The 16,232-nt window shown below is 45.4% G+C and overlaps 1 protein-coding gene across 1 annotated transcript in view; it reads right to left on the bottom strand.

The window, feature by feature from the left end:
• NCAM1 (neural cell adhesion molecule 1) overlaps positions 1-16,232 on the bottom strand; it is a 274,693-nt gene that overhangs the window by 44,665 nt on the left and 213,796 nt on the right. The window contains exons 15-16 of the mRNA XM_077839698.1: positions 16,037-16,168; positions 7,886-7,888 (exon numbers count right to left, since the gene is read on the bottom strand). Of these exons, the coding sequence (XP_077695824.1) occupies positions 7,886-7,888; positions 16,037-16,168 (135 nt within the window). The remainder of the gene's footprint in view (positions 1-7,885; positions 7,889-16,036; positions 16,169-16,232) is intronic.

The following is a 16,232-nucleotide window of genomic DNA, read 5'->3' as shown; positions in this document are numbered from 1 at the left end:
ACTACACCTACTGCTACCTCAGTAGTCTTCCCCTGAATCTTGATTTTTACTGGGATGGTGGGGTAATAACCAACTGTCCCATGGACGCATGTTATCCCTGCACACTTAGCCCACAGCAGCTGACTACACTTCACGAGCTTCCCAGAGACAAGCATGATAGCACTCCCTGAATCAACCAGTGCTGTGGTCTCCACTCCATTTAGCTTCACTGGTCTGGTGTACATATGTTGGGTTAGTGAGACCCCCCACAAGGTGGATTAGGGAGCATAGATCTGCCCAGATCCCCAGGTTACACTGCATAGGCTCCTCAGTATTGGGACACTGTCAGCTATGTGTCTTCACTCCCTGCAGGCGTAACATCTGTATGGAGCCCTAGGCGTTTCCTGGTCTCTTGGTTTGGGTAGTCTAACATCACGATCCTCTTCCCCCACAGTGCTCCGACTCTTTGTGGCTTCTGGTGGGCCTTCAGCCCCTCTCTTTTTCTACCTGGGCTCTCCTGGTGGCCCAGTCACCCGACCTCTAGGGCTTGGTGCTGCTAGTTTAACCCAGGGTGCTTCTTCCTTAACCGGTCGGGTCAGCTCCCTCGCCGTCCTTTGCCTTTCTACCAGCACGACAACCTCGTCGCAGGTGGAGGGTTCGTTCTGGCTTACCCAGGTGCGAAGGTCTGGCGGCTGTCCTCTCATGTACCAGTCGATGACAAGAACCTCTTGTATCTCCTCCGGACTCTGGGACTCAGTTCGTAACCACTTTTGTGTGAGATGGATGAGATCATATAATTGGGACCACGGGGTTTTGTTTTCCTGGTACCTCCACTCATGATATCACTGGGCCCGCACTGCGGTCTTTACCCCAGATTTGGCCAGGATCTCTGCTTTCAGCTGGGGGTAGTCTGCCGCAGCCTCTTCAGGCAAATCATAGTAGGCCTTCTGGGCCTCCCCACACAGGAATGGAGCGAGGATGCCAGACCACTGTTCTTGGGGCCAAGCGTCCTGCAGAGCTGTCCTCTCAAAGGCCAGGAGGTATGCCTCTACATCATCCTCCCACGTCATTTTCTGCGGCCAATTGCTGGCCCGCATGATCTGTGTCCCATCATGGCCGCGGTTCAGCTCTGTAAGGGCCTTTACCTGGTTTACCAGTTCCCGCAACATAGCCTGATCTTGAGCAGCCTGGTCCACCAGCAGGCGATTAGTCTCTTGCTGCAGCCGCACTGCCTCCTGTTGGACGGCTGCCTGGATACAGGAAGCCTCCTGCTGGGAGGCCGTGGCTTGTATCAGTGCCCGCACTCCCTCCTCCATTGTGGTGAGAAAGAAAAAAACCTCTCCCGCCCCCCCCTTTTTTATTTAAAAAACACCCTCCTCCTTCCACCACTCTGTGTATACCATATCCCACTTCTCACACCAGTTGTGACAAAGTTCCTCCTCTACCTTGGTGAGTCTAGCGCTTATTGGAGGATTTGCTCGCCTCGGAGATTCTCGGCAACCCTCAGTTTGGTTGTTTTCGTGAACCCACAGTCCAGGTCAACTCCTCCTGTGTCTGACCAGGAGTTGGGAGGTTTGGGGGGAACCCAGGCCTGTCCTCTACTCTGGGTTCCAGCCCAGGGCCCTGTGGAATGGTGCTGTCTAGAGTGCCTCCTGGAACAGCTGTGCGACAGCTACAACTCCCTGGGCTACTTCCCCATGGCCTTCTCCCAACACCTTCTTTATCCTCACCATAGGACTGTCCTCCTGGTGTCTGATAATGCTTGTACTCCTCAGTCCTCCAGCAGTCCGCATTCTCACTCTCAGCTCCTAGTGCCTCTTGCTCCCAGCTCCTCACACGCACGCCACAAACTGAAGTGAGCTCCTTTTTAAACTCAGGTGCTCTGATTAGCCAGCCTTAATTGATTCTAGCAGCTTCTTGATTGGCTGCAGGTGTTCTAATCAGCCTGTCTGTCTTAATTGTTTCCAGAAAGTTCCTGATTGTTCTGGAACCTTCCCTGTTGCCTTACCTAGAGGCTAATATATCTGCCTTCTATCACTTTCCTGTAGCGATCCTGGCCCGATCCTGTCACACTATGTAATTATGCCATGCTCACAATTACAGAAATCCAAGTGGGCAGACTACAGATACACTCCTCTGCCTGCCTTCTGAAAGAAGAGGTTTTGCTTACAAATTACAAGTATATGTATTAATTATTATGACAAATTCACAGGTCTTGCATTTCATGAAGGAGGTGGGGAGCTTAGTGGTCACTGCTGGTTCTTCTGGAAGGGAGTTCCATAGCTGTAGGACAGCTGCTGAGGAGGGTATGTTTCCAAATTCCCTATCATCTCACCTTCTAATTCTTTTGCACTACAATTACTGTGGATAGTTTGGTCATGGACAGGAGAAGTAGCCTCAGAGATCAGACCACAACCTGCCTAGTGAGAACTTTATTTGAGGATAATATTTTAAAAAAAAGCCTCGAAGTCTTAGGAGAATAAGTCTTATTGAAAGCCATGGGGATGTAGGATCCCAAGTCACTTAGGCATTTCTGTAAATTTTACCCCAAGACTAGAACCTTGACCTTTATCATGTACTTGGTGGGCAGTCAACCAGGTGATCAGAGAACGGGATGATTGCTCCAGCCATGGCTGTGTTCTCTGCACCAGATGGAATTCTTTTGGAGTCTGATCTTTCATTTCCAGGTAGAGTATGTAGTGAGAATCTGGAGGTTATGGATACACAGGTCACTATGGCCATGTCTGCATCACACAGGATGGAGCTAAGCAGATTGACTGCCCAAAGTATTTTCAATCATGGGGTCTTGAGCCCTCATTATCTCATGTGTGTGTGTTATTATGGCACATTCCTGAGTCTTGCATTGCAGCCTGAAGGTGGCAAGCTTAGCGGTCATTCTCAGTTCTTCTGGAAGGGAATTTCACAGTTGTAGGGAAGTTCCAGATTCCCATTGATCTCACCCCATTATTCCTATGGATTGCAACTACTGCAGGTGACTGTGATCACAGAGGGGTACAACCACCAGATGAGACACTATTGGGCAGATTTTCAAACATGCCTAAGGGAATTAAAGTCTAAGTCTCATTGTAAGTCAGTGGAGACTTGCTCTTAAATCCCTTAGGTGATTCTGAAAATCTCCTCCCATATGCTCCATATCCTGCACAAAATAAACTCCAAAACATCTGGCCTCATCCAAAGTCCATTGTAGTCAACAGCAAAGTGACTTTGGGAGGCTTTGGATAAGGCCCCCTGTTCGTTTTTCCGTTCTGCCTTTAGGACTAGGGGTATTAAGTAGCTATTCTCATAATTGGTTGGCCTTTAATTTCACCCAGTCTCTGTTTGAAAAAACGTTAGGGCAATACTTGAGCTGCTGTACCAGCATTAACGGTAAGAAAATGATGCCAAGCCTCTGGAATGGCTAGCTGTTGCCGAGGTGGGATTTTTTTGGTCTTTGAATACAGCACAGTAACATGCTGTAGAACAGCTTAGCATGGAAGGGAACACCTCTACTATTTACATAAATGAACTGAATAAACTAATGACAATGAGGCAGTAAGAGGCAGGATTCTGCACACATCTAAAAAGCTGAACTCCCATTCACGTTAAAAACCAGAGACTTTATCTCTATATTTTTAATTTTTTGGGATGAAAAATGTTTGACACAAACCAACATTTTGCATATTTCATCTGAAACAAGCCATGTTCGTATTAAGCCACACTAAAAGATTTTGCATTTCTGACAGAAAATTCTATCTCCTAACTGTATCTGAGTCCAGAAATTAGGGAAAGGGCTGCAATCAACCCTTGCTTCCTGCAAGAAAAACAAACAAACAAACAAACTGCCTTAGTAGTACTACTTATCGCCCCTCCAAAAAACCCCCAGGGAAACAGTGTGAGGGGAATAAAAAATACTCTTCTGCAAAATGGAACAGCTCCCACTTTCAAAGCACTGGAAATTAGAATTCTGCCCATTACACGCACGGGAAAGACGCTGAGAGGAAGGAACTGTTAACGGCGTTCACTGGCAGAGAAAAGGCGATTCCATGCTATATGCAAGACCAAAGACAGGGCTCGTGAAACACAGCATGTTTTTTTTCCTCTTCTCGCAGCTTTGGACTGAACATCCTCCCAACCTCCCCTAAAAAAGACGCGTGTTTCATGCTTTTACTATATCTGCTTCATAGCTACCAACCCATTGCAAATAAACATGGATTCATCTCAGGCAAACACACACACACACACACAAACAGTGTTACTGAAAACCAAAGCAAGCTAGCACACATCTGCCTGAGACTTCAGTGTTTGCAGAGTATATAGCTATGTTTTGCTCCATCATCTTGCCCCATCTCCCAAGATTGTATTGCAAATATTTGCCTGTATTGGTATGAAATGTGAAATGCTACAAAGCTCCTGAAGATATGGGTTGTGCAAAATGCATCTGACATCCCTGTTCATCCCAGTGAAGTGGCCTGTGTGTTGCTTACCTTTCTGCCAGGCACTGTGCAGTAAAGCAGTTTGTTTTTTGTCTAAAAATCAACTAATGACACTGTGCTTTTTAGCTGTTTTTGTTATTCTGCTCAGGTTTGTCACTGGAGTATTTAGGCCCATGAGGAAGGGCAGTCTAGTGGATAGGGCACTGAACTAGGATTCAGGAAACCTGGGCTGGATTTCCAGCTCAGCTACAGACTAATCTTGTGGCAGCTGTTTATTCAAGCTTGTGCCTTAATTCCCCTCTGTGTAAAATGTGGACAGTATTCCCCTCTTGTAGAATAAAATCCATAAATGATTTGGAGGTGCTTGGATACCAGGGTGATGAGGGTCATGTAAGTATCCAGATTGATCCATCAGGAGAATCCCAGCCCTCCTGATGAGGAAGTGCTCCTACCTCCCTGTGCTTCCTTCACTACTCCAATGCAGTATAGATGGTCAGAAAAATCATTCCATGAGCTGCCTCCCTGATGTTCTATTTACAAACAGTCCTTCCCCTTCTGACAGTCTGTCTCCTGGTCTTTGGTCCGTGTGCTGTTCTTGGTCTAGCCGATGACTTCAGCATGGCTGTGCAGGGAAAACCGCCAAGGGGAGTGACGGTAGACAGCATCCTGAATCATCTTCTTCCTTCTCATCTGCATCATCACCACCACCACTTCAGTTTTGACTGGATTCCCCTCAAACTCTCTCCTCAAAATGCCTGACGGAAAATGATCCTTTGGGGAGTGAGTGGATGTGTTCATTAAACGTTAGTTTACACTGTTTGATTTTTAAAAACTAAAAATCCCTGTGTTTCTAGTAAACTCTGTGTTTGCAATTTCCAACAAATGCTTGGGATGAGGGAATGGAGGCGGGGGGGGGGGGAACATGCTGGGGCCTTATCACCCTCATGCTCACACATCCATTAATGCCAGATTGTTGCTTAAGCCTTAAAAGACATCAAAATAACAAGGCATGTGTTTTGATTGCAGATGATGGAAGATCTATACTGTAACAACCAACACTCAGGACCAAGGGGGAGCAGTTCCCGTCTACTCACTCATCTGCTCTGTGCTTTCGAATCTGGAAGGAGGCTGTGTTGCTATGGAAACAGGAAGGATAGGACAGGACATGTAAAGGTGAAGCATAGCATGAAAATAAAAATGGGGTGGGGGAGGGAAATAAGGAGAAATGAAGCCTAATGAGGAGGAAACAGTCAGGGCTGCACACAATCCATGCCCCACATTTATAAATATTAGATAAAGGTTTCTATGCAAGTTGCATCGTGCTAGGATTCCCCACCCCCCCTGCAACATCTGAATTCCACAGACAAACAAGGGGCTCTTCCCTGTTTTCAGAACAGTAAGGCTGTGAATGCAGCTGTGTGGTTCTCAGAGATGACAGAGGCTCACACAGACCTTCGCAATGGCTTTGTTTCCAGGGATGCTTGTATCCCCAGAGCTCTGAGTTCGAACCAAATCTCAAAGGAGCCAGACAAAGCTGCTGCAGTTTCACATGTTTTCTACCCAAAACAATCATCCTCTGGGATTCTCTGAAACCCAGCCCATGTTCACCCTAAACTTGGCTCTGTCTAGACCAACATCAGAATTGCCAAGGAACCCTCCAGTGCAGGATGCTGTCTCCGACACTGGCAAATACCTGCTGCTTCAGAGGAAGGTGAAAAAAGACCCCACAGTGGACAATTATGAGATAGCCTGCCCCGCCAAGATGGTTATTCCTCGCCCTCATTTCCCCCAAAATAAAGACTTTCTATCCCTTCTATATTTGTTGTCCCATACAATGTGACTGGGTGTTCTTTGCCCAGTCCCTTATGGACTCCCGCTGAGCTCCTGCTCTCAATATTACCAGTGCCAGTGAGTTCAGGAGCATCACAAACCTCTCAATGACCTCAGGCTGACTTTCAGGGTTTGAAACACAACTTTTGCACAGAGCTGGCTGTGATAGACAGTGGCGGCGCAGCAGCAGGCAAACCTCCAGCCTTACCTCCCTACTGTACCTAAGTATTGCCACACATCTGGCAAGCAGCACTGGGCCACAAGGCAGGGCTACACAAACCAGCTCAGCTCTAACGGAACATGGCCTGTCTTCTGCTGTTTGTGTTACAACCTCCAGGCTCCTTTAAACTCCTCTGTGCTGCTTGTTCATACCCTTCCCCTCTCTTTCTTCCAGACAATGGCCATACTGGGAACTGAGGCAGAATTGAAAGAGGTGAGGTCCCAAGGGCAGAGTTCACTTTCACTCTCCAGAAAAAAAAAGAATGCCCTTAGAGGAAGCAATAAAATATTGCACAGGTGGCATCCTTGAGGAATGAAAGATTCAAAGCCCCTTACAAATGTTATGAACAGCACTCATCACTCCACACCAGAGAGGAAAGGCAGACAGCATGAGCACGAATGCCAGCATCACTCTTGCATGGATCGCTAGGAACAGTGTACCCAGAACAAAATAAGTCTCCATTTCTAAATCACAGAGGGGCCACAGCATGGGATTTTTTTTTATAACACTATGTAACATCCTTATTTTTTTAAAAAAATAGAGGAGCTGATAGTCTTCCCCATGGGGCACAATAGCTAGTGCTGCAGGCTGGTGTGTAGGCAGCTAAGCCTGGGTTTAATTCCTCCTCCTTTCTCATGCTGGCATCAGTCTTGCTGACCTGAGCCATGAATGAGATGGGAGAGAGGGATTCGCAGCCTAAATCTGATGATGCAGATTTAAGAGGATCAAACAGGATTGAAAAATTATTTCCTTCCGCAGCCCAAGGAGGCAACTTAGCAGCAGGCTTAACTGTTAGCCATTAACTGTTATCATTTCAGTATTTCCCCTTTTTGGCTAAGACGCTAACCTCTCTTGCTATCTGTTTTGCCAAAATGAGCTCTGGAAACTACCCTTTGACCGCACCAACAGGATACCCCCACAAAGTGGGAATGGAATGCAAAATGCTAGGGGTGAAAGGTCCCACTGAAGACCATGGCAAAACTCCCAATGACTTCACTCTACATCTTTCTATTGACTTCTCTTCCTCCATCTGGCTGGAAGGTTTAGTCCCCATTTGCTTTCCTGTCTAATGCTTAGGAATTCAGCTTATGCTATCCGCAGTCTCTTTACTGAGACGGTTTAGTCTTCGCCCAAGTAAAAGACATGATGTTAGGCAGACTGCACCACAGCTGGTGGCGAGACACATGCAGAGCACAGCAGAGAAAAGCCAAGGCTTCCGTCATACTCACTGTCTGCGAAATGGAAGAGAGGAGCAACAGTAGTTGCTAAAGAAAGAAAAAGGAAGGTGAAAGGGGGAAGAAATTCTTGTTAAATGCAGCCAAAGGAAGGAGAACAGGAAAGAGTGAAATGGCAGGATCCCCTTGGAGTAAGGACTTTTTGACAGGCCTGTGCATAAGGAGAGAAGAATGAAAGACAAAGCTACCTTCTGTTAAAGGGAAACTGACAGGCTCTGTATCTTGCAAGGCCTGTGTTCCTCTAATGTAAACTAATTTCTCCCCACTGCATCTCCACTGAGCACCACTTACCTCAATAAGTTTTTCCAGCTGTACACCATGAGCCCAAACCAATGGCCATAGATTGCTATGGAGATCATGGCCAATGCATCAGGCCTGGTGTAAGTGAGAGCAGAATGTGGCCCCTGTCAACTCCTGCAATGGTCAATTCCATTGACAAGAGACAAAGCAGGAGAGAGACATGTGTCCCCTTCCTCGGGTTTAGGGGTGGGGGTGTGACCAAGTGTTATAAGGGAAGCAGAATCCTGAACTCGGGTCTTTGCAGATACAGAGTAGTGAAAACTAGTGTCATCCTTTATTTTGTCTTAAACTGGATTTATTTGTAATTTTTAATCCTTACATGGGTCTGGGATCATTAAAGTGTAGTTCTTTTAAACTAAGGCATAAACAAACATATTTTAGTTCCCCTTTGAGCCCCACCTGTACTGCAGCAAGAAGCTCAAGGGCCTTGAACTGAAGCAGCACATGTGAGGCAAGTATGCAGCTCATGTTTGTTTTCAAACAGCGAGGAGGGGGTGGGTGGGGGAGTATGCGACCAACAAACCAAACCAGAGGCATCCTTCCAGCACCACAATCTGCGTGTGCACTGTTACACTATTAATGATCTGGGGGCCCATATTCCTCAAGGTTAGGAAGAAACTGCTTTATTCTGGTGATTAGTGAGAAAAACAAACACCTCACACAATCATCACAACAGCAGACATTACAAAACCGCATCTCTTTGACATTCAAACAGAAATTCTAAGCAAGAAAACAGAGTTTTGGCTAGTACTAAAATGCAACTCCAGCATTCCCGTCCATCCGGTCTCTTGGAAGAAATCATGCTGTGGTCTCTATGTCAGACTAGACCCTACTCCTCGAATGGTATGCTAAATCCACCCATATGAGACCTTCCATGTTTATTCCAGATGGATTTAGTTCAACAAACAATGAGATTACAGTTAACACAGATTTCTCTGCATGTAAACATAGTAATAGTTATTCCTTTTAATTTCCAAAATGAATAGTAAGTATAATATATAATTAATCATCCAAAAGCAAAAGCTTTCTGTTTCAGGGGTTTTCCATTACTATCTACTTTCTCCTTCTCGCTCCCCAGCGATGCAGCAAATTAAGAAGTAACATTCAAGCAATTAAATTCTAAAGGTTATCAACTCAATCACTGAGGAAAGATTTAGTGACAAATCTTAACAATACTGACTCTCCAATCTTTATTCCCCTTACTCTCTCCAAACTGCAATCAGTATGTTCTTAATCAAGCGGATTGTCTGTTTTCCAGCTGGCAACATTTGATAGCAGATACTTAAAAAAAAAAAAAAAAAAAAAAAAAAGAAGAAATTGGTTGCTGTGTTTAGATGGTTTCAGGAAGTGGGGGAGGAGGGGGAGGGGGAGAGGGTGTCTAGCCTGTGATGGCTTGTCACCAGCCAGCTTTGCTTCTTGGTTAATGGTATCACAGTACAGGTTCGGATCACTGATGCTTTCTGTAACAGAATGCACCTAATCTGGTGGCCAAATATGTTCATTTTAGGCCTTCGGCCTTGGACAGCTTCGTTCTTACATGCCCTGTTAATGCTCTAACTAGTTTAATGTATTAATGCGAACAAAGTTCACACAGCAGACAGCTGTCAGAAAGGTCACCTTGCTAGCTAAGAACATGTCCCATTTACCAGTATGTCTCACTTTATTCTAAGGCACAAGAATCAGCTTTTCCTGATGTGATGTGTTAATACAGAGTGCATTAGCGCCAAGGCGGGAGCTTCCAACCCACTGGGCAAAGAGGTGTCAAACAGAATTTTGGATATGGTCCAATGGCCAAGCTCACATTTTATTCCTTGAAAATTCCAAGCTCACTGGATTGTCCCATAAGGGATCTGACCAGTGACTTCAGCTCTATCTCACACAGCTGCAGCTCTTACTCCAAGTTCAAGAAGTATACACTAGATTAATGAAAAACAGCTGGAGTAGTAATAGCCTGGAGGCTTAAACACCTTGGAGAGTCCTCAATCTCACTGATGTCCATGAATTGGGGGATCAATCTTTTTGAACAGGTTGGAATTGACTACAGTAAACAGCTTTGCTTTGTATGTTTGAGCAATCCTGATGCTACTTGCAATCTGGTCAAGAATGCCCATAGGCTACTGCTGTTTTATGAGATTTCCCACATGGAGTTGTGATGGTGTCAGTCACCAAGGGAGTCAGGGTGGCATCTGCAGTAACTATGTAGTAATCTGCACCTGTGCTTTCTGTTCACTGACTCTTCTTAGGGGGCGTATTCATGTAACATTATGCTGCCTCCTCCACAATCCACTCTAAAAAGTTCTTAGACTATCAGTGGTGGTCTAAGATGTCAAAAATGTTGTATCATAGGTGTGAAGCCTTTCCTTGAGGTAGCTCTCTGCTCACTAGCCCCACATAGCGGCACAGCTCAGAAGCTTGCTCTTGGCTGGAAGGTCTTCATGCAACCCAGCTGCACCAGTCCACTAAAGTGGTTTGTTTTGTTCTTTAATTCTTTAAACTCATTCATTTAAGACATGGTTGAGGATCTCAACATTACTGCTAAGCTACCCCTCAAACCACAAGCCGTTTAAGAGCGCTGCCATCTCACTTCTCTCATGGTTAACTAGGGCTGGCTGACTCACTGCAGCACATTGGGAGAGGTGTGACCACCAATATATGTTCATAACCCCAGGACAAAACAGTGACAAACTCAAACGTGTTTTGTTATTCTATAAAGGTGTTTGCTCCTGGAGTTTAAAAATATGCTTTAAGTTTTGCATCAATGACGTTTTCAATGGCTTTCAAAGAATAAACTGAGATGATGATGATTTTTTGAAGCATTTTGTCTTTGCTTCTGCAAACTTATCTAAATGGCAAAAGGGGCATTTGGGACTAAGAGCATTGGCTACTGTTCCTGGGGCAACTTCAGATAATGAAACGGAACTGGGCTTAACCAAAACATTTTCTGTTCTTCTTCCCGCTGAGTAGCCATGTAAGAACTGTCAAGAAACTGGTTGTCTTTAACTTGAATTAACTTATTTATCAGGATTGAGAGACAGAATATAATGTATTTGTCAGGAGTGACACGTTCTTAGTTATCGGCTTTAGATTTAAGAAACATATGCAAACCTGAAAACCTTATGTCAGTATCATCGTGCAAATCAGTTACACAATCCCCTACAAAAATAAGTAGTAGGGGGCTTACAGCATTCTTTTTGCAGGACTCACTCTCTGTCTGGAAAACTGCTGCCTGATAAGTAGCCATTGCTTCCTGCCTTCCTGTTGAGGGCCAGATTCTAATCTCTTTACTCATGGGGAAGGCCATCATTACTCCACAAGTAGTTCCATTGATGTCAGGACTAGTCTATCCTCGTCTTTTTAAGTTCTTTTGCAGCTCTCCTTCACTAACCACCAGCTTCTTTCGGGGAGAGAGACAAGTTTTTGAGCTTACACAGCTCTTCGTCGGGTGTTTCTCTCACCAACAGAAGTTGATTCAGCAAAAAGATGTTACCTCACCCACCCTGTCTCTCTAATATCCTGGGATCAACAAGGCTACAACAATGGTAGGATTAATAAGTCACGTAGGCATTTCTGAACATTCTACTCACTGTGACCAGCATCTGTCAGGTGTGGTTCTATCTTTTTCATTTTCTGTCACCAGGGGAAGTCATGCTGAGTTTTCAAAAAAACGGTGTCATTAAATATTTTACATACCACATGCTGTGTGTTTATATTAGCACGGACCAGGCTGACGAAGACTACTCATGGAACAAAGTCCTATTCAGCATGAATAAAAGCATGAGATTGTGGCCCTCAGCATCCATCTCGGACTCCTTTCTGCTACTCCTTCTACAACGCTGAGTCCCCAGCCCAAGACCCGAGGAGGCAGCACCGTGCCCTGCTTTCCAAGGAACCTCAGCGCATCACATACATCCAGCAGCATTCCCTTGGGATCCCTTTGCCACAATATTCCCAAATAATTTAGAAGAGCAAAGCTGGTGTGAAATTCCTTCCCAAAACCTTGCTGACTCCCTACTGTGAGACTATGAAATCCCAGAGGGTCTTTCCTGGTCTGATCTTCAATCATTTGCATGAACAAATCAAACCATTTCAAAAGCCCCTGAAGTAATACAATGCAGTGTATTCTTATGGAGCCACCTTCACGCCCCATTCACAAAGAACACAAGAGTCTGTTGTAAGCTGAAGAGGAAAGGAAAGGAAAGTTGCAAGGAGAGATTGAAAGATGGAGGAGTATCAGAGGGAGAGACAGGGTTTCTGACAGACAGGGTGGTGCTAGTGAGTGAAGTGCCACTGTCAAGGGAGAGCTGTCAGAGAGGAGGCCAAGGTGGAAGGAGCTGTTCACAGGCAGGAGAAGTTGGCTGAGGCAAGGCCATGATAGGCCTTGAAAACCAGGAGGGCAACTCTGAGCCTGACTCAGAGCAAGGTGGGATGGCAGAGAAGGGGATGGGAGCAGGTAGGAAAAGAGTGAAAAGAAAACGGTATTGCAATAATGATGCTCCAATCCCTCAGAGCTCTTCTGCTAAGCAAGCTTGTCCAGTGTCTGCTCTAATTTCCTCAGCTCCCTAGAGGCACTGGGCCCTGCACAGCCTGATCTTCATTCCTTATCAGGGGACTGATTCTGCCACCTGATTCAAGTGGCATCTGGTACTTACCCAGAGTGGTCACAATGAACACTGTGGGGTGGCCTGTGTGAGTACATGCGACTCACCATCAAGGTTGCAGAGTTGGGCTCGAATATTAGAGCATGTTAAATCACTATTCTGGTTAGATTTTGTGCACTTTCAGGTGCTCAATCCCCACAACAGATTTCAGCCATCCTGTCTACACAATCACAGGACAGATGACTGTGTCCAGCCTGCCTGACCTAGGCTCTATGAAGTTGCACCACGGCGAGTCTCTGTGATCATCCATCATCATTTCCATGGGTGTTTCTACAACGACCTACAGGAGAACCCGACAGCACTCCTGACCAAACCTCTGACATAATTTATCCTCCTCTCTCATCACTCTACGCTTTGCTTCTCCTTTCACGCTATTCCCCCACATGGAACAACCTCCACACATCATTTCATATCTCCCCCTCAGGCCTGGTCTCCCATCACCATCTCCTCATCTACTCCAACAATCACATTGCAAGAGGTAAGCGGTGGATTTGTCCAGATTACAGTGAAAACTCCATGACCAAGAGTATGTCTCAGCCTGTATCAGCTGACGTGCCAGGGCACCTGCAGCTCTGTCCCATTGAACCGGAGAAGATACATTTTGGTCCAGAAAACCAAATTCTAGATGATGGCGCCATACTTTAAAACACAGTGGAAAAATGCCATATTACAGGTGTGATTTAACTCTTCTGTTGTAAGAGCCATAAATTGTCACTGGATAATGAGCAAGTGGCTTGGCAGGCATATCTGGAGCTATGACTGTGAGCATGGCTTTTGATATCCGTTTTTGCTGCCTAATTCAGTCCCCCTCCCCCCTTTTATGGTATTCATCATCAGAGATCTGAGTGGCTGTGTCTTTATCTCCCCAGCATATCACTGCTGTTGTTCAATTCAGAACACGCTGCCAAACCAATTGCTAGATGGATATAATACTAACTGTGATTAACTTTATATGAGGTATAAATTACTTCTGCTAAAATTACAGGTTCCAAACAGTGTAGGCAGAATACTGCACACATGTCCAAGAATCACAATAGATATGACATTTCTTCCCATTGACCTTATCCTATTTGTAACTGGTACAATCACAAATTCTATCCAACCATCTCTATACAGGTCTATCTAGCTATCTGTTAGTCAACCCACTGACCTATCTAGTGATCTACCCAAACTTCGATTTTCCTAGAGGGCCACAGTATTTCACCACCAATAGCTCAAGTCTCCTATGGGTAAAATCCTGGCCCTACTGAAGTCAACAGCCAATCTCTTAACTTCAGTGAAGCCAGAATTTCACAATATATATCTACTGATACACTTTTTGGGAGCTGCAATATCTTCTGGCAAGTTTTTGAGAACACAAACATGGTGGTAACAGCCCAGTAAAGGCTGCCAATAGAATTCTGGCCACCGGATCAGCTCACCAGAAGGGGGTATGTCGTACTATAGCAAGCAGCCGCTACTGCAATTCTCACCCAGCTGAAGTGGCATCTCCTCACTGCCATGCTGTTAATCTGAAAGGCAGGAATAGCTATGGAATATGTGATGAATACTTTTTGACTAAGCCTGGATGATAAACCTAAGTGTTCTAAACAAACACACACATCAAACCCATCATTAATTTTCTTCAGTTAATTTTGGATTTTTGCTGGTGGAGAAGGAGATATGTCTGTGCACTAAAGGGAAAGCGGCTGCAATCCATTTGATTGCTGGAGGATTGCAAGTGCTACTATGAACAGAGTTTGTTAAAAGGAGGGGGGAAATTGTGAACATTTTCTCAATTTCCCCCCCTTTTACTTCCAAATTTTGAAAAAATTCAGAATCTTTGAAAATTTCTGAGTTGGCTGAAACACAAGAAAATTCTTCTTAAACATTAAAGCTCTTTGCTGTTTGTTTTCTGAACGTCTAAAATTCATGAAAACTTAAAAAATGTTAATGAGTGCTAACCAAGAAACATTTTGCTACTCTATTCCGAAACTGCTGATCCAGCAGTGCCGTTACCTTTAGAAAAATCATTGCAAGTGACGAATTGTTGATACTGCATGCTGTACAATGGGGAACAGGCCTCTGAGCTCAGTTCAACAGAGCGCCACATTAAGCAGAGCAAATGGCTACTCTAGGGTCAGTGTTATTCGGAGATGGATAGTATGGGCTACGTTTTTCCTAAGGACAAGGAGAGGGAGAAAAAACTACATTAAATGCTAGAGCTCTGGCATGTTAGGGGAGCATTCCAGGGATAGCTAGAAAGAAAGAGATGCAGCGAGGCACTTACGTGAATGAGGAATGCCTGCGGTTTTCCATAGATGGAACACAGACAAAAAGAAAAGAGATACACCCAAAAACAAAAATGTCAAAGAGATGGAGAGGCAACAGAGACTATGGAGCTGGGCTTGATATGCTCCTGGGCTTGATAGTCAGGGTGACCAGGAGTGTGGCTACCTATGGGACTGTGCAAAACTCTCAGGAGCTCCAGAATGATTAGTGGCAGTGTACTAGAGCATCATGGAGGAGACAGCTCTGAACTCATGACAGTGCCTGCAAAGCATCATTAGCTTGAGCAGAGTCAGGAGAGCAGGAGATGCATGTGGACATATTCAGGCACATCCTTATGAAAGGGGTGAACGCCACATCAAACACCATGGGGGAGCATGGCAGGAACTCACAAGGAGTCAACTCGGGCTGACCCAGGATCTTAAGTCCTTGGCTGGGATCAGATATAAAAGAGGGAGGGACTCCATATAAAGCAAACATCAGCTCTTCCCTTCTGGCTCCAGTATGCTTCTTCATGCACACGGAATGTCATTATTTTCTCTTTTTCCCAGCTGGCAGAATTCACACTGAATCCCACCTCCAAAAATCAAACCTGATTTTGACTCCAGGGCTTTTTGCTCATGATCAAGATGGGGAGGGGAGGCCCCAGGCTGCAGAGAACCATCCCACTGACAGAGGGAGATGATGCAGAGCAAGGCAGATGAACATTTTAACAGAGCAAACAGCGGCGCAGTGAAATAACCTTCCCTCCTTCCTGCAGTTTCAAACACATTCTCATGGCAGCTTCTCTGACACCCACATCTAGCCCCCAAGATTCCTCCCCTAGCCCCCAAGCAATGAAAATAGCCTGTAGCTTCAATTGGGAGACCCAGCCCTTCTCAATGGACTGCTTGTTTGTATTATGAAAATGCCATCTGATTGACTGCTGCCCAAGTCTCCTGGAGAGTAGAACATTTGTTGCAGTCCTGGGGGTGCAGCCCAATACAAAATCTCACTCTAGGGAAAATATTAATGATGGAATCCGGCAAAATCATAAAAGCTCAATAGACTTTGCAAAGGGTGCACCAAGACCTGCAAGAGAAAGAGCGGGGGGAAGGGCTGGTTTTTACTTACGAACTGGCTGGGTCTTGAACTCAGACACCGGACTGATCTCTCCCAGGCCTTTGCCGTTGATGGCTGACAGTCTGATGTTATAGGTTGTCTCTGGCTTCAGGCCCATGATGGTGATCATGCCCTCCATGTTTGCTGTTGCAGAAATGAGAGAGGGGAAAAGGGAAAAGTGGGGTTTGAATGGATAGTCAGTACAAGC

The sequence above is a fragment of the Eretmochelys imbricata genome, chromosome 22 (genome assembly GCF_965152235.1).
Source record: "Eretmochelys imbricata isolate rEreImb1 chromosome 22, rEreImb1.hap1, whole genome shotgun sequence".
NCBI classification, from domain to species: domain Eukaryota; kingdom Metazoa; phylum Chordata; order Testudines; family Cheloniidae; genus Eretmochelys; species Eretmochelys imbricata.
Note: the sequence above shows the minus strand (reverse complement) of the source record. Positions and strands in the feature narration are given on the sequence as shown.